The sequence below is a fragment of the Manacus candei genome, unplaced genomic scaffold, assembly GCF_025592945.1.
Source record: "Manacus candei isolate 608988 ecotype Guabito, Panama unplaced genomic scaffold, ASM2559294v1 h1tg000003l, whole genome shotgun sequence".
NCBI lineage: Eukaryota > Metazoa > Chordata > Aves > Passeriformes > Pipridae > Manacus > Manacus candei.
The window spans coordinates 13,281,754-13,300,824 of NW_026138051.1; the positions used below are offsets into that span (position 1 = coordinate 13,281,754).

At 36.5% G+C, this 19,071-nt stretch overlaps 1 protein-coding gene across 5 annotated transcripts in view; it reads right to left on the reverse strand.

Moving 5' to 3' along the window:
* Positions 1-12,534: 12,534 nt before the first annotated feature.
* DIAPH2 (diaphanous related formin 2) overlaps positions 12,535-19,071 on the reverse strand; it is a 199,630-nt gene continuing 193,093 nt past the window's right edge. For all 5 annotated transcript variants that reach the window (XM_051788472.1, XM_051788455.1, XM_051788466.1 and 2 more), the window contains one exon: positions 12,535-17,099. In XM_051788472.1, the coding sequence (XP_051644432.1) occupies positions 17,035-17,099 (65 nt within the window). In that variant the 3' untranslated portion in view covers positions 12,535-17,034. The remainder of the gene's footprint in view (positions 17,100-19,071) is intronic.

Genomic DNA, 19,071 nt, shown 5'->3' on the forward strand with positions numbered 1-19,071 from the left:
CCCAGCTGTGCTCCCCAGCTCATGCACTCCCCTGGCCTCTGACCAACCTCTCCACGGTGAAATGGAGTGCAAACAAAAACCTCTGCAAGCAACATAAACACATCTCTAGCAATTGAGCACAGAACCCTTGCTGTTCTGACAGCAGGCATTCCTGTGCCACTGCTATGCAGAGAACAGCCTTGCCTGAAAGCAAGGCTTAGACATGATGTGGTTTAATGTCTGCAGGTTGATAGCCTTTTCTATACATTTAAAAGTGTATTACAGTCTTGGCTGGCCTGTCTATTGCTCGGCTAAACACTCTCAGCAAAGAAAAGGTCAGTAGGATTCAAAGAAACAGGTGTTTTCACTGGTCACTTAGGGAGTTCAAGAGCTTTGAGACAGATCTGGTCAAGACATATTGGCAGCAGTTTTCAGTGAAGATCAGTGAAGTGCCCTAAGGACAGTCAGTCAATAGTGCTGTGTCCTCAAGGAAACTTTTACTATTCACACCATTTTGTGATGACACCCAGTAAGGCTGATAGAACACTGTGCTTAGTGAGAGCTTCCACTCAGGGTAAGTCTCAGGTCAGGACATTACGGCCCATTTCTCAGCCTCAGAGTTAGCAGCAAATGCTAAAGGCACTCAGGGAAGGCTCATGCCAGGAAACCTAAAGCCATGCAGTGAAATACCAGACTCCTCCAGATATGCCTTTCTCTTTGTAAAGCCAAATACAGCCACTATGTTTGTACACAGCCTATGTGAACACACACACCTTCATGTCCTTAGACTTGGCTTCCTGGCTAATGGCTCCCTGCTGGCTTTGAGGATTAAACTTCACTGAAAGGCCTATGGAAACCCTCAGGAACTAACAGTTTTGTGTTATCCAGTGTTTGAGGACAGACAAAAAGAGCAGTGATACATTTCAAAGGTAACCTTCATTTGGGAAATAAGGAAAGCCTGATATAGTTACTGTTTTTAAACAAAAGTGTGTGAGCCTGCGGAAAAAATAAAAACAAAAACAGCCAGAGGAAACTAATCTTTTCAAGTGTGTACTGTCCTCCCAGATGACAATATTCTGTTCCCCCTTTCACTTTTTTTGTTAGTTTTGTTAGCCCCAGATAAACATGGTAGTAATAACTGTTCTTTTTCACAGGGAGAAAAAAAACTCTACACCTTGTAAGATTCTTTCTGTTCTATTCTGGAATTCATAAAAATTAATTTTGAACTATGAAAACCTTTTCTGGGTTCTAATTTGAGGCAAGCCTCTTTAAGGACAAGTCTCTTGTGCTTACTAGAGCTCCATAGTTTGGTTTGCACATTTGAGGAAAGGAAAGTGATGCTTGACTTGATATAACTGTCCTTTGTCTATATTCCAAGATAATGATGGTTGAAATTCTGGTCATCACTGGATCTCAGAGAAATGATGTCTGAAAATGTCATATCGACTGAAAATGTGGAGTGTAGCATCACATTTTGAAAGACACAGCAAGTGAAAGTAAAAATAGTAATTCCCCAAATGCCAGTGCAATAAATAATATTAGAGGAAACATTTGAAGATATTTGAATCTATCCTCTGAAAATTTCCTCTCATGACTTTCACTTCAAGACACAGAAATGGCCTTTTCTGGAATTATTTTTATAAATACTTCTACATAAATGTTCTCAACATATAATACCTTTCTTTTCTCACATCCCTTGAGTCAAACTATTTGCTATCACTCTGCTCCAGAACATTTTCTGTTACCAAGGAATTCCTGAAGCTTGCTGACTCTCTATAATGGAAATAACAACCAGGTTTGTGCCTGAAAGGATCCCAAGAAAGCTGTCATGCAGAGGAGAATTTATCAGTTGTCCCATTATCACTGTAATTACACTGATGTGTTAATGTGGGAAGAAAAACTGTGTTTACTTGTGTGAGGAGTTGCTTTGGTTCAGTAACTGTCCTCTCCCACTATTACTGCATTCCACCAATATCATATGGAAGAGCTGAGCCTTATTTTTCAATCCAAGTGCACTGTAGCAAGGTAAAGTGTTAAGTTAGGCATACATAAATGTTTCTTATGTGAATCTAGGGAAGGATGTTTGACTGACAGGCAGGCAGAGTAAAGTCTATTTATATAAAAACAAGCAATGTTGATGGAGGTTTCCTCCTCTTCTGCCATTTCTTTTTCAGTGCCTTGCCAGCAAATCTTATGTTCAATTTGCATGGCCTACAATGGCAGACAAAAAGTAGTTCAGTTTCAAGTCCATTCAGCCTTTAAGATCTCTTTCAAAATTGCAAATAAGTTTGCAGATGTCTCTGCAAACCATTGAGATTCTCGAATTCTTCACTGAATATTTTCCCCTGAGGCAGCCATGGTATATTTGACTGTTATGATTTGATCCCCTATCAGACAGTCAGATAGAGACCCTGTGTGCCAGTTAGGAGAAGGTAAAGATCAAGCCAAACGTCATCTGTCCAGCATTCAAGATTCTCTTCCTGCACCTTTATCCTTGAATAAAAGCAGTCACTTGCAAATGCCTCAGCCTAAGGATTGACATTATTGTACAAATGTTTTCCTTCCAGTGTTTGGACAATGCTTTCGGCACATGGTGGGATTCCTTTTGGGAGCCTTTCAACTCAGTTTATTCTATGATTCTATGATGGTTCTCCAGTTCACAGGACAAATTCAACACATAAGCCAATGAATCCATATACAGTGAAGGAGAACTACTCCTTCACTGACAGATCTTGGGATTCCAAAGCCTTATAAGACCAATTCAGAAGCCAGTTAAGAACAGAGGGAGTAACACTAAGAGTCTTACTTTAAATTTTATCCTCCCAGTTTCCTAAGCAAAGAAAGCGTAATAAGAAATGAGTTATGTGTTAAAAATGGATGTCCTTATGTGGAAAAGTTGTAAGAATAATATTACTGCCCAGTAAACCAGGAAATTATGAATCTAAATGACGTGGATTAAATCTCTGTATTCTCCTAAAATTAAAATATCTCTCAATATTATTATAACAAATATAGCTGAAACACTGCAAAAATTAGAAAGCTGGTTTCTTCTATTTTACAATTCTTAGAGGTCCTTTCTGCCATTAGCCTTAATGTCTGTTGTGATTATGTGGTGTTTCTGTATGTTGTACAAAATGTCTGGCTTGAAGCACAAATATTGCAGTATGTCAAATAAAACAAATTTAATACTGATCAGTTGCACTAATTGGAATGACAGTGACATTCTGCACTACACATAAGAGTGGAAATACCTTACAGACAAGATGCCCAACATTTGACTGAGATTCCCTATTCAGGCTAATGACATTGTTTAGAAATGAAGCCCCTAAAATCACAAGCACAGAATTCAAAATGTATTGACACAGTTATACTATTTCAAAATTTCTTAAACCTTTGACACAAGAAATTCTGCTTAGAGAAGGATATCAGCATAGTTCTCCCCTTATTCTGTGAAAGAAGGATCTCCTTTTAATTTAACAATGTCAGTGAAAAAAAAAGAAAAAAACCCACACTACTGACTTAAAAATTAACATGGTTCTTTTGATTCTGTGTTGAAATTCACTTTTATTGTATAATGACGGTTTAAAAAAATGATTTTTTTTCCTTCTTTTTTTTTCTTTTTTTGAGAACAAGCAAGAAATTCTTCATGTCAGCCAGTAAAGAAAACTGGTAATTATCTACCTGCATGGGGAGTTCTTGCCAGTTTACACACACCTATAACCTCCTCATCTCAGGGAGATGAGTTTGAGAATAGGTATAAAAACACTGTTTAGTTTGCATGGTACAGTCAGTCTTCCAGTAAGACTAAATGTGTGGAACTTTGATAATGTACTTTGATAATGTAGACACTTGTTCACTAAAAAAAAAAAAAATCAATCAGCACTAGCAAGGAGAATTGCATAAGAAAGAAATTATAAATTCAAAAGAATTAGCAGGTGATAATAACTATTAACTGGATTAAAAGCTGCTTTGGGATGAAGGTCACTCCCTTTTCCAGGTAGTATCCATCTCAGGAGAAGGATTTATGGGGACTCACAAATACTAGAAAACAGAACTCATTCTGGATAAAAGAATGTCAGGATAAAAGAAGTCAGAAATCTGGGATCAAAATACTGGAATTCTCAGTCAACTCTAGACAGCTACCACAGACCACATTTCCAAAGAAACCCCTAGAACAGACACATTAACAGTGGCACAACAGGCTTAGATTAACAACTGCAACACCTTTGGCTTTCAAGAGGGATCTTGTGTGCTGAATTTTCCCCAAGGTAATTCCCTAAGCATCTAAAACTGAGAACAAAAATCAACACACCTAAAATGAGGATGTTTAAAATTCAGATCTCAATCTTTCTGCACTTTTCCCAGCAATTAAATAGGATAAACGTTTAATTAAGAAATGTTAAAAAAAAAGCACACTCCACAGACAAGGACAAGAAAAACTTACAGTGATAAAGAAGCTCTGAGTACTTCTGTTGTATTAGTTCACTGATGATTAAATTTGTTTAAATATTAGCTATAGTTAGAGCTGTGCAAAATAGACTTTGTTTTTCAGAAATTACACAGAACTTTTCAATTTCATAGAATTCTGCACTGCCTCAGTTATGGGCTTCATTTGCAGTGCCGATTAAGTAGAGTTTTGCATCAAAAATGCAAATATATACACATTTTTGATGCAAAACACTCTTTGCTTGAACACTGTTACGTCTGCTGTGATACTGGCCTGTTTGTGCTCAACAAATTTTTCTGTTCCTGGAACTTCACAGTACATTATGGGCTCGAAACAGACCCACTTGGGGATAAAGAAAACATCCTTAAAGTTATGCAAAACATCCATAACAAAATGCAAATAGTGTTTACAGTTTTCAGCATCTCAGTATAGCAACTCATATTCTAAATTGCAACTAGCTACAAGCTATATGGAAAACTTTTTAATCAGTCTCTGTGCTGGATACTTGTATCATTGTCTTTTGCAAAAAATGCTGCAAAAAGGTTGGGCCCAGCTTTAGGAATAAAAGCACTAGTTTTGGATAAAGATGGTGGGTTTAGACACATTTAACACCGAAACATAGAGAATGAGATTCATTTTTACTGTGAAGATTTTCTGAGAAGGACATTTAGCCAAGACAGGGGGCTGTTTCCTCTGGGGGAGTGAAAACCGATAGTCAACAGATTGGATTTCAATTCCACCCATGTTAAAATGCACCAAAAATGAACTGGGGCCAAAATAATTATTCACATCACACACTGCTGGGCAGTTATAGATTGATGTATTTACATTTTGTCAGGACAAGCAATGCCTTCTGAGAAATACAAACCTCTGCTTCTTTTACCCTTGCCTCATTGATGGATGCAATACTTGTCATTGCTCACTGACAGAGCGAATACACATCCTCTCATCCCTCCATACATATTTACCTTGCTGTCTTCCTTGCACTAAGTAAAAAGTCCTCCACATTTAGGAGTCAATATTCCGTTTCCTAGCATGCTGCATCAATAAACTAATGACAGTTCTGTCAGTCTTTCTTGTGGTCAATGCTGCCTCCTCCAGAGATGTCCATAAAACAGACTGTTTCTCCCCACTGTACCGAACTCAAACTCTCTGGTTCACAAAATGATTCTAGAGAGTAAGAAAGAGAAAACAGTCATACTGCAAAAGACTTTCAGCTTGTAGAGAAAGAAATACAGGGAGCTACGTGGATGAGGACTACACCACAGTAAGAACCTTGTTCAGTCTTACCTCAGGGAACAGCCATTTTTCAGAGCAGAGATAAGTGAAGTGTGTTTTCAAAGTACATCCTGGCAAGCAGGGCTTCATTGGAGTGAAGTCTCCCTGCATGAATGAAGATGGCTGCTGCCATGAAAACTGTGAGGAACTCATCTCACTGCTGAATTTTGTTTCTTTAGGAAATTCTCCCACACATTCTGTTGGGCATTCCTTGCTTTTCTAGTCAGAAAATGCGTAGTGCAGATGTTTGCTGACAACTTCAATTTTCTGCTCTTCAAAGGGCAGCCACCACAGTGACAACTGAAATTACGTGGACACAACCTAATTGAAAGAATACTGGAGAAAACACACAGTGAAAGTAAAATTTGCTTTGCAGGTGAAAAGAATCTGAAATTAAACAGGAACTTTTTCGTTTAAATTAGATGATCTTTCACACCTGCTCCTTTCTAGACTCAGGCACTGCAAATGATCCTCCATTAAAGAAATCTGATTAAAATCAAAATGAAAGGAAATTATGACTGTGTTGGTACTGGGTTGTAATAAAATTGCAGGCTATGTGTTCATTAGGAGCCATGGTTATATTTATGTAAGGAAAATATCTTCATGATCAAAGATCTATGTTTTATATAATTTGCTTCCTTTATTATACAATGCACTAGAGTAAAAATATAGTTTTTCTGACAGAGCAGAATTTAATTTAAAGGCTTTTTCTGCTTATCTACATCAGTTCCTTCCTACCTTGATCAAGGACATGCACCTCTCCACACGTGCAATAATGTTCATCAGTCTGGCTCAAACTGAAAACCAATAACGGGGAAACTTGTGAGCAACAACAAAAACCTGGTTAGGTGAATAATGCTGGCAGTTTGCAACATCTAAGACTAAATCTGGCATAACTTTTATACCAGGTATTTTAGTAAAATGCATAAATAGGTTTTATTCAAAGCCCAAAATTTTCTAACAGTCCAACCAGAACAAGACTTCAGAGATAGTGTTCAGCAGACACATTTTTAGTACCCTACAAGTTCTCTTTACTTTACATTGATTGTTTCAAAATTTCCTTCATGGGAAGCTGTTTTTGACACTCAGATTGGAGTCTGTGTGGCTCACAGATAAGTAGCTGGAAGTCTGAGTCACTTGTTGGACCACACAAGGGAACAGATCAAGAGACCTTTTATCTGCTATGTCAGTTCTTTGCCAAATGCAGGAATCATGAACATTCAGATTTTACAGGGCAAAACACATTGTCAGCTCAAGGCAAAAACAGTAACTAAGTGAATGGCAAGAAAACACGTCCCTGATAGAGTTCACTGAAACCCATAAAAATGAAGTTTATCCTTTTTAAATTGTTCCTTTGTGTAAAAGGGATTATACCGCCTATGATTTAGCACTTCTTTAAATGGCTGCTGCTGTAAAAGTGAGATTACTGAAATGAAATGATTTAGGAAGCAAATACAAGGGCAAAAACCCTCAAAAGCACCTGAAATAGTTTCCGTTGAATTATTTAGCATAGTTATACTCTTGTCCCCTTTTGTAACTTTTGTCTACTCCAGTTTATGATTGTCATACTCTGGAAGAATTCCAGTTGAAAGAAGCACTAAGCCACCTCACTTCAGCATGCCCATGAGTCCTGCGGTACAGAAGTATTGCCATGGCAAAGCTACTTCTTCTGTTTCCACATTTCAGAAAGTTAGATATCTAATTCCATCTAACAGTAAAGAAACAGCCTTTAAACTAACTTTAGGTTTATAAATTATAAAGTCAAACATTGCATTAGAGAAACTTTGTTTTCTAAGCCATGGCTGTTTGCTTATGGCAGTTTTTAAGTGATCTCTTAAGAAACCACTCCTCTTTACAGAGACGGGGATTGAATTTTGTTAGTGAAGTGTTGTGGCAGTAATGCCTAAAGATGACCACCAAATCTCAGCAGGCAAGGAAAGAATGGTTACTATTTGAAAAATGCAATTTAGGCATTTGGAACCCAGTTCTGTCTGAGTGAGTGAATTAACCCCCACCCTTTGCCCTCCCCCACTGGCACCTCTCCCAGGCTGTGAAGCAGGACCAACCTTATGGACAAACATGCTGGTGCTTCCTCCTGCAAACTGAAGGATGAGAGCTGAGCAACACCTTGTGTTAGATGATAAAACTAACCATATGCTTTGAGCTTGCTCCTTTTCTTCCTTAATATAGCAGACTTTGCCTCTCTGTGCTACCAGTGCCCATGTTTTCTCTTTGAGGCATTTATGTATTTTAATTACTTTGTGAAACACCAGCTTTCATAAATCACTTTATGGCACTGTTTTATATGTATTTTGTTCTTCCTCATTATTTCTTTCTGTCCTTTATGGCATTATGTGCTATACCAAATGTTGCTTTCCCGTGTAAATCATGAAGTTGCTTGAGATATTTTTACCAGCATGATTGAGAACTCAGACTGACAGCTGATTATCACTGTTCTGCTTCCTCCTTTTGTCAATCCTTCGCTATTAAAAAGTTTGATGCTTGTCTCCTACTCACCTCAACTGGAGAGAGCTCTTTTCTACCAGTGTGTTCTTTAAATATCCATTTGGGTAGGAATGTTATAATAAAGTAATTATTAAGTTATGTTGTTGTGAATGACTGCAGATTACTCATTTTTGTTATGTGACCGTACCGTGCAAACATAATGATTCAGATAGCCCTTCTACTATGTTTAGTTGAATTCACAGGAACTAGATACTTGGAAATCTTTTCTCCCAAACAGAATCCATGCTCAGTTTTGGGATAAAGAATTTATAAAATAATTTTTAACCTGATACCACAATTAAGCTTACTTTTAAGTTTCAGATCATGAGTGTTTAAATGCAGGGAATCAGCTACTTTTAGGAATTAATAAGATGAAAAAAATTATGCCATAAACCAATAAATACTCTAATGGTATGTAAAGGGTATTAAAGAAGCAAATAAATTTTTAATATACCCATACAATTGATATTATCGATTTTTTAAAAGAAACATTTAATAATGCTTCCAGAATCAAAGCTTATATACAGTTAAACATTACTGTGGGGCCTTGCAGATGGTTTGGGGGAATTTTTTATATGAAAAGCCTTTGCTTTTGATGGAGAACTTATCTCATTAAAATTATAGGTATGGATAACTGTAATTCCATATACAGATGAGGGTTGATTCTCAAGTCCACAGAAAAGCTGCCATTTACTTCATTCACTTTCAGAGTATCAGCCCGCAATCAGCAAAGCCAGGTTTAATGTTCATAACCTGCACAGCAACATCCAGATGACTGACTACAGTACACATAAACATGATGATAATAAGTCAGGTAACTGCTTTAATAACACTAAACTGAAGTGCATTTTGGATGTCTGGCTTGGCATATTAACAAGACCTAAAGATCAAATATGAACTAATTAAGGCTCTATAAATTATACAAGCTACATTTTGTATATTATCATTAGTTAACAGAAATTGATATGCTTTTGTGTTTACTAGCTCTTGAAGTAGGGTTTTGTTTCTCCTAACACCTTATTTTAACTTCTGGTACCAGTAGGTCGTAAAAGGCTATAAATTACCCTCATTGCCTTAATAATCACAGGATTGCTGAATAAGCTCCATTCCATCATAACATAATCACATTCCAGCATCTGCACCAGGCTTCAAGACTCCCTGCTGCTTATGAGGAATAGTGGTCTGAGTCAATCAATACAGAAAGCATTAACATGGTGCAACATATTGTGTGTGTGACAGACACTTGCATATCATTACAGCACCAATAACTCAACAATAAACTTACGAATCTGAAGTGGATCATTTACAAATTTTAAAGTTAAATAACACGTGAAGATCATAACAACAAAACGTGTTCTCTGTATTTCATCAGTCCATTACTATTTACAGTATTTTTTTTCTTGCCACTGTAATTCACTGCTCAGAATTCTACAGGTGTTAGTGCTGAGGGAAATGGGTTTGCAGACTAACCACAGCAATCTGCTCATGTCTTACCCAGGAGAGGGAAGACAAAATTAATTTGGACCAATTTATCTAGTCAATGCAAAGAACAATTAAAAGATTAAAACTATAGCTTATTGGAAGAGATTTCAATTACTTTCAGGTAAAAATCTGTATTACATTTACACACACATTGCCTATGGTTAAATTAGATCTTTCGTGGCTTAACAGAATTTTGAAATATTTCTGGAAGCACAGTTTTCACTTGGTCATTCTATGTTACCACAGCTTTTAAAGTCCCACAACCTTCATTAAAGTATAACAGCTCAATTTCACAATCTATTCTGCACAGTGCCAAAGGCACGTAGGTAAATTTGCCTCTCTTGTTTTCCGTTTGGTTTTAGTACTCATTACGTAATGAGTAATGGAATGCAAAGGACTTTTTGCAGATTTGCCACTACTTTATGCCTTTGTAAGTAATCTCATTTCTCTTCCTGCCAGGAAATTCAGTCATTGAATTCTCATTAGGTTTTGTTTTTTTGTGTTTTTTTGTTTGTTTGTTTGTTTTGGTTTGGTTTGTTTGGGTTTTTTTTGTTTAGTCTGTTTTTAATCTGCAAATAACTGATGTCCTCTAAGTTGGCCTATCCCATACCACTTAAGTAAAAGAACTTCACTGAATAGGTATGCAATAAAGCTCTGGGGCAGTTAAAATGCCATTTCTTTAAACGTACAACTTTATTAATAGTTTATATTATATATACCTTTTGCTAGGTCTTGTTTTTATCTCTTCACAGTAGTAATAATTTTCCCTTTTTACTTCTCTAGAAGATAAATAATGTTTGGGAAACTGGGATCACTAACAATTTTTTCCACAAATGGAACAGTCTTCTGAGCCACTTCAGGGCACCTGCATCACCAAAGTGCTAAAACAGCAACAGCCTGAGATTAATCTCCAATGCCACTGAACTGCTGGTCTGGTAATTACTCAAGTCATCCTTGTACTCTCAAAGACTGTTAAAACACACACATTTGTGAATGTGGCAGGAGTAACTTCTCCAGGTCAGAGGCCTGGGCATGGAGGTTGGTATAATGGCAGTGGAGTATTAAAATTAGTTTATACCAGGCCTTATTTATTTTTTCTTCAGAACTTGTGCACTTTTAAAAGCAGATAAGCTCTCACAGATGTGTGAGAGTGCCTTGCAGATAATTTGCCCCTGGAGACTCACAGATCAATTATTTCACTGGAATAAAGTTGGGCACATTGTCCTCATAAAAGCTGTCCTGCAGACCTGGCTCCAGTGTGAGCTCACCTACAGCAGCATTCCCAGGCTGACAGAACCTGCTCAGCAAGAGCCAGGTAAAATCCAAGAGCTGTGTGATTTTGTTAGCATGGGGCCTGAGATAATATCCTTTGCCTCTCAGGTGGGTTTCTGAGGTTGGCCTCATTATTACAGTAACACAAATAAACACCTTTCAGCACCTTGTGAATTTAACTGGACTAAAATAGTGTTTGCTCACAGACTACAGGCAAAAAAACCCCAATCCTTTATTTGGATTTTATTTCTTAATCTTAGCTTCATATCTAATGAACAGGATTAATTAAGGTCATTAAGTATTCATCAAATAATTCAGAGAATTGAATGTTTTAATAATTTTACTACAGCCAGTAATACTGACTTCTCTACAAAAATGCAGAAAGGCTGATTTTGAGATGATGACTGGAGGAACTAAGAGAGGGGAGGAGTGCAGCTCAAATTTACAGAGAATATCCTAATGTAAATGGCAGAGCACCACAACCTGCCATCAATCTGAAGTTCACATACAGGATTTCTCAAGCATGTGTGGAAGCAACAGAAACAATTTCCATTGAGAGGGGTATTAAGTACCTGCTACTTTTTTCAGGACTAATTCTGCCTGCAAATCACCCAAAGGCAAAAATCTTTCAGAGGATGATGGGAATCCCTGGCTCCCACACTAGAAAGCCAAGAATATTTACCTAAAAATAAGGAACAAGAATATGGTATATGTAGGACACCATTACCACATTTTTTTAATCAGGACAATCAAAGCATTTACTTTTATAGCTGGCACTTAAAAGTTTTCACTTTTTTTCATGTTAATCCCACAAGAAAATAAACCCCTACTGCTTCATCATATATCAAATAGTGCATTCTAAGTGTAATTCAGTTAATTAAAAATAAAATGGTTCCTTTGACCATCCCTTGACACATCTTTTCCACATACAAAAAGTTACTTGAGAAAAGTTGTATCAATATGGCTGATCATATTAATTAGAATTATATTTATATAGAATTTTAAGTAAAATTCAATGCTTTCTACATATACTGTTATGTATTTCAGGTGCAATACATAGTTTTGAACATAAAGGTCTGTCAAGTTTCTATTCTGTTAATTCACCATTTTGTGACTGACTGAATCAAATAATTTGGAAAACATCCACATTAAGCTGTCTGACTTATTATGTGTATGTCTTAAAAGGTCTATACTGGAATCCAGTCATTTAAAATAAATATGGACCCATGGAATTTGTTTAGTGATTCCCTTTTATTGTTATTTTTGTAAAAATAAAATGGTATCACCATGATTTCATGTTGGGGATTTTAATTATATACTTGGGTTTTTTTATTATTTGTTTTTGAAAGTCCTCTTTCATTGGAAAAGGCACCTTTGTCCCCAAATTCAAGTCAAATATACTTGACACTTCAGAGAAAAAAACCCACCAGAAATCCATAAAATGTCAATAAGCTAAAATGAAATGTAATTTCAGTGTGACAATTTTATATAATAAAACCAGGCTTGAGGTGATGGTACTCAATAGGTAATAATAATGATAAACAAGTAAAACATTGGTGCACCTAGAAAAATCATGTTATGTATATCTTTATTACAGTTTTCAGAATACATGGATTAACAATGGCCAGGCTGTGATTTCATCAAATTCCTATTTTAAACATTACATACAAACACAGAGCTGTTTAAAAAATAGAAATGCATGAGTTTTGTCACCTTTTTTTTTAATCCTTTTTTGTTTTTGGCATCAGGAGTCCTGTGACTTCCAAAAGGGAAATCAAATGGTGCATGATAGCAGACTGCCTGAGCTGTAATAGGTTATTGTTCACATTCTGTGGCATATGTATCACCTCAAACAGTGCTAAAAGAAGCACTACAAGAACAAATCTTTCTCCTTTGCCATTCTCCTAATGACATCAGTGGGTGCCGAGTGACAGCTTGCAGGACTGCAGAATTCACAGGCTTACACAACTCCCTTCCTTGAGCACAAAAAGCAGCAATGTGTGATCTGAAACGGAGACACCTGAAGCTGAGGGATTTGGCTTTGTCTGCTTTGATTTTTGCTTTTTTTTATTATTTACACTTTGTGTGCATGCGTGGGCATGTGTGGAGACACCGCAGAAGAAGAGCTGTAGAGGTTTTCCTACAATACTTAATTAAAAATGAGTAACTTGCAAATACAGTATGGCACATCAGAGGTGGGCTTTACATTGCTGTATCACTTAGCACTTGTTATGCCTGACCTCGCAGCAATTTGAAGGCAAACAGTAAAGTATAACTCAGCCAAGCCTTTGTTTAATGGAAAAGAAGCAATTTACATACATAGGTAAGTTTGCTCCCACATAACTATTACCAGCTTTAAACATTTACTAGCTAGATCATTCTCAGTATAGGAAGTACTAAATTCACCCATCAAAGCAGGATTTGCCTGAGGGATGCAAAAGCTGAACGTTGCAAAGTTTCTTAAACGAAAGCTATAGGAGGATTTCCAGCCAAACCTAAAACTCAGCCAGATTCTCAGGGTTTTGCAAACCATTTGTATATTGTGGGATGAATTTAAAGTAGGTTACTAATGAATTGTGGCTTGGATAGAAACCATGAAAATATTACGTTTTTTACAGCATTTGTCTGAGGTAGTACATATACCACACACAAAAATGCAAAAATATACAGATATTCGTGACTATTTGCATATTACACAAGGGAACTATGGGAATGTTTGCATTTGTATCTGAATTTTCAAGAAGAACGGATAATTTTAGATAACGTTTTTCATATTGACCATGGTCAGCTAAAACCAGAACAAACGATGTAACAGTATTTCTGGGAATACTTCCTGGAGCTGTTTGTCAGTGCCCTCTGAGGCACCAATTTTGTTTTGGCTTTAGCATCAGCTCATAATATGATTAACACTCAAACCAAACATCACTTGTGTGCTGGGAAAGGATATTTGTTGAATCACAAACAAACATACATGACAAACCGTGTTGCACTTTTTTTCTCAGTAAACTGCATGAAACTTGAGCAAAAAAAGTCTATAGTGTCTTTACATTTCTGATCTGTACAGCCAGTAGTTAAGCAACAGAGATGTATATTTGTATATGATTTAAACATTTCATTCCCATGACATTTGCAAATTTAGTTCAATTCATTGCAAAGGTAAAATTATCTTCCTCTTAAATAAACTAAGAAATGTAAACAGTGTAACATCATTAAAAAAAACTCTCTTCAGTACTTGTAACTGGTAAAATGTGAATGCAAACAGATGTGCTGGTATATTGTTAACGTAATGTCTCAGAGGACATATAGTGAAACATAATTAGCAAGAAATTTATGTATGAACCCTCCAGCGATTTTCTTTCTGGGATTACTTTGAATACAAATATAATTTAACTGATATATTTCATTTTTTTTAAAATTAGAAAATAAGGCAAGTGCATTTCTGAAAAAGGTGCTACTCTTCTACACTTCTAGATAAACATGTGACACCTCTGAAAATTAGATCAATAATAAAAACATTAAAAATATCTGCAATTTAATATAGACTGAAAAACTATCAAAAGACAAAGTGACCAGCATCAATTTCAGAAAATATTTTAGACTTCATAAATACGAGCACCCTATATTTACATAAATTATCTTCTAAACTAGTTTTCCTTGGAAAGACACTTTTGCCCTAACAGATATGTCCATTAAATTATATAAATGTTTCAAATATGAAAAAAATAGTAGTAAAATAGAAGCATCAGATGATGTTATTTTGGATTTGCCTTTTTTTTTTTCATAAGATTTGGTTCTTGAAAATCTGTAGCCAGCTTTCACAGAGCTTTAAAAAAAAAAAAAACAAACCATGGATATGAAAAACTTGTGCTCTAATAATTACTGCTACCATATAAAGATTCTGTTCAGAGCTTTTGAGTTTTCATGTATAAAGATTACACCACTACTTGTAAATCCCAGTAAAATGTTACTTTCAAAATTTGAATTCTAATACACTATTGATTTATATAGACATTATGACCCTAATCCTTTAAACTGGCTTTGTACATTAAGCACATTTTTTTTTAACTGTGAATTTAATAGTTCCATTTAGAAAAAAGTTATGCTTCAATACAAGGCTGATGTTGACCTTGCACAAAACAGGATATAATTCTTTGTATCTCTTACTGATAGACAGGGAGACAGAATCCTGTTGCATGCTTTTTTATTTTTTCCTGAAGTACCATAAAACTCTTTAGTTTGTCACTAAAAACCCTGAACAGTTCAGGGAGAAAATTAGTTGACAGTACACATTTCACTAGGCTTCAGTTGTATTCCTATGTTCAGAGCTACGGGCAAACCCCTTGTATTCTTTGAAGAAAAGTTTTGAAAAAAAAAATAAAAAAAAAATAATCAATACTAGATTGAAAAGGAGCTGTATCTTTTCTTACAATAATTGGATATGTAGTTTGAAACTGTGAGAATTTATCCCAAACTAGTCAGATAGTCTTAAAGGGTATCTCACGAGAGAAGCAAAAAGAACCTACTGTACAAAGACGCTTGGCTCAAGCAGTAGTGCAAAGGTACTGCCCCAGGAGCGAATGTTCCTCTAGAGCTACCAGTTTGTGCACAGAAAATCATGTGACACCTCACCTTCCAAACACTCTATATAACATCAGAAAAAAGTTCCCCGTAACACCAGGCAATAAAAGTATTCATAATAATTTCTTCAATCAGTGAAAAGCATTAATAATTTGAGAACAAGTGCCATCTACGACATCCTGATTTTTAAAAAATATCATAGCTGAGAAGCATGTGAAGTAGTTCCACTGGAACTCCCACTTCAAGTCCTCCTTCTCATCAGATAAGCAACGAACCTTCAGTAAAAAGGATGGTGAAGGCTGACCCGAACACCAAACAGTCTGTACATTCAGCTGGAGTCTGGGGAGCAAAGGGAACTGTGGTTTCCCAGTGAGTGGCAGAACATACAGTGTCAGCTACTGAACTGACTGCTCACCTGAGGTACTGCAGTGCAAGGGGCCTGTATACAAAGTAGAATGGGAGGAGCCTCCCAAAAAATCAAACTGCTGCAATCATTGATCACTGCTAGAGAGTGCTCCAGGTAGGAAATTTGTTCTTAGCTGCTAAACTCTCAGCACTGAAATCCACCAGTAGAGATCCCGCTACATATTTTACCTGAGAAACAGAGGAAAAACTCAGAGGCAGTTTTGAATAACTTCGTAATGTAGCTTGTCTCTAAAAACCTACACAAAGGTATTTTTAGCATAATTAAAATAGGACAATCATATTTTCCCCCAAATATCTTTATAAAGAATATAGAAGTGCATAATTAGAAAAATTCTTCCTTAGATACAGTTAAAAACATATCCTGCCCTTGACATCATTTAATTTTGGTAAAATCCTATGCTCTGTTTTATTTTCTTTTTTTTTTTTTTTAGCAGTGATAAGTAACTATACATCATCATATCACCAAAAGTGTAGATATGTGGTATATCCTACTTGCAGCTAAAACAGCTGAATCCACCAAGCTTTACATTGAGATAAGGTTTTCAGCAACCTGATTGGGGCTATGTGTTGCTTTTTTTATGGTTACAAAAAAGATTCTGATAATGTAGACCAGCTCATCTCTGAATTTATTAACATACAATTTTATTATTTTTTCCTTTCATGTTCAAATCAGAACTGCAAATGGAATCCACAGCTGTACCCTTTCAACAGAACTGTATTTTCTTACCCATATAAAACAAAACCTAGAAATCCCCAACTCCTTTCATGTGAGTTGTCAGCTTAAAAAAAAAGGGGTGTAAAAACAAAAATAAAAGAAAGAACATAAGAAAATAAGATATATATCCTACTGTTTAACACTGTTTACAGATCTTGGTAGTTGGGGTAATAAGATACAGTATGTGGATTATTTAGCAACAGCTTTAAAATTACATATTTTTACACCATCTCATTTAATCAATACCAGTATTCCTTTATGATCGTTGCCAATTCATATGATAAACTCTTTCCAAAGTGTATCCATTTAATTGTAAATAAAACAATTCATTAATTCTTTGGCATCAGAAGAATCATACAGCTGCAATTGTTCCATTGTGGCGAGAACGAGACCTTTCCAAAGTTACTCGTTTGTTATCTGTAACACAAAGAGAGGAAAAAACAAATCACCATAAGATTTGCAACACGGATAATGCAATGTCAAGAGGTTTTCAAACAGCCCTGAAAATCATTTCGAATGATATGTAAATAAGTAACTAGGAGACTGGATCAGAGAAGTTTCATACTGCAGCTGCCAGACTGAGTTCAAGAGTTCTGCAATCAGCAATAAATTACTTTCTTGATCAGAGAAGCTGGGTGATAAAAGCATTAGGAGAATCCTGAAACACAGTCCCCTTGGAAACAGCACACGATAACTAAAATTGCTAGGTAAAAATCTGTAAAATTTTATAAACAATTTATGCACAGAAGCTCTGGAAAAATACATTTCAAGTTTCATGAGAATGCAGTGACCAGTGTGGTGGTGAGAAGCCACACAAGATGCTACAAGTACAAAAGCCTGAACACCATTCACTGTAATTTGGTGCAGAGTTAAAAATAGAACAGTTAAATCAGCCACTTCCTAAGCATTTCCTGATTGTGCAACGAGAACAACTTTTAGTATAAAATATTACACAGTAATTATTGCAATGAATAATAAATATGTCTCTATCACAGGAAAACAATCACCAAGTACCAGACACACTCCTAAATGCCTTTAAAATAAAATTTTAAAGCAATGAATATACACATGCACAGACACAACAAGGGGCAGAAGATTAACCCCCACTTAGTTTTCTGGAGGTTTGGATCTTTTTTTTTTAAATGTGGTCCTTCCATGTGAATTTTTTTTTTTTTTTTGGAGGGAGGGACTGTTTCTTTTGACATTGACTTTTCTATTCTCTTATGTCACATTCAGGTTGCTGCTTTGCATCAGTACAGTGTCTAGATTGCTACAGCATTAGGATGTCCCAATATATGGCTGGAACTTCTATGCAGGACTGGAGTATAACAAAACAAAAACTTCAGAAGCAAAAAGTCTGATACACACACTGCAGGCAAGCAGTTTTTCTCAGCTTTTTTCCAAAGGAGCTGATTTACTCTCTCTGCTTGCCCAGACTAGAACAGCCTGTGCCACTTGTGCTGTTGGAGGAGGCTGAGCTTGGGTCAAGCTGAGGGTTCAGCACAAAGCACAAAATCACAGCAATCTGGGATCCCAGCAGTGAATGTAAACACCTGCAGGGAGGGTGCCAAGAGGCTGGAGCCAGGCCCTTCCCAGTGCTGCCCAGCTGGAGGACCAAAGGCAATGGGCACAAACTGAAACGCAGGAGGTTCCTCTGAACTAGAAGAAACACTTTCTTATTGTGAAGGTGAGTAGGCACTGGAACAGATTGTCCCAGAAGGTTGTGGAGTCTCCATCCTTTAATTTTCAATCCTTGTCTAGACACGGTCCTGGACAATTGGCTGTAACCCTGCCTGAGTAGTGGGTGGCCAAGAAGACCTCCAGAGGTCCTTTCCAACCTCAACCATCCCATGATTCTGTTGCAAACTAACAAAGGCAGAGATGGCCCAAGTACATTAATAAGGATCTGGAGAAGAAAAAGAAAGTCATCTCTGTGATCTGTTTCTGGACAAAAAACAGAGGCTGCCCGTGGAGACTGAAAGGGCTCTGCAAAATCAGCCTTCCCTCTCCCTGTTCAGTGAAAGTGTCTCCAATGCTGTAGGGAATTAACGGCTCCTTTAGCAAGATTATTAGTTCTTTTTATAGTTCTGCCTTGCCTCCTTTTCCTAATGAATCTATCCATGCATAAACTATTCAAATTACCCTAAGTCAATCTGTTTTGCACGGGAATAAATCTCTACACTGGTTGCAGTGTCACTAGGCACTGGAAATTAAAGCACAAAAATGCTAAAACCCAAGAAGGAAAGTTATCAACTGAAATGTGCTGCTGCTCCTCCAAGACAGTGATTCATAAAGAGTCTAGTGATACTTGCTCTCAGTGGGGAGAAGTGCCTTCACCACTAGACTATTTCTTGATATAATTTCAACACTTTCAACTGTACAGGTAAAA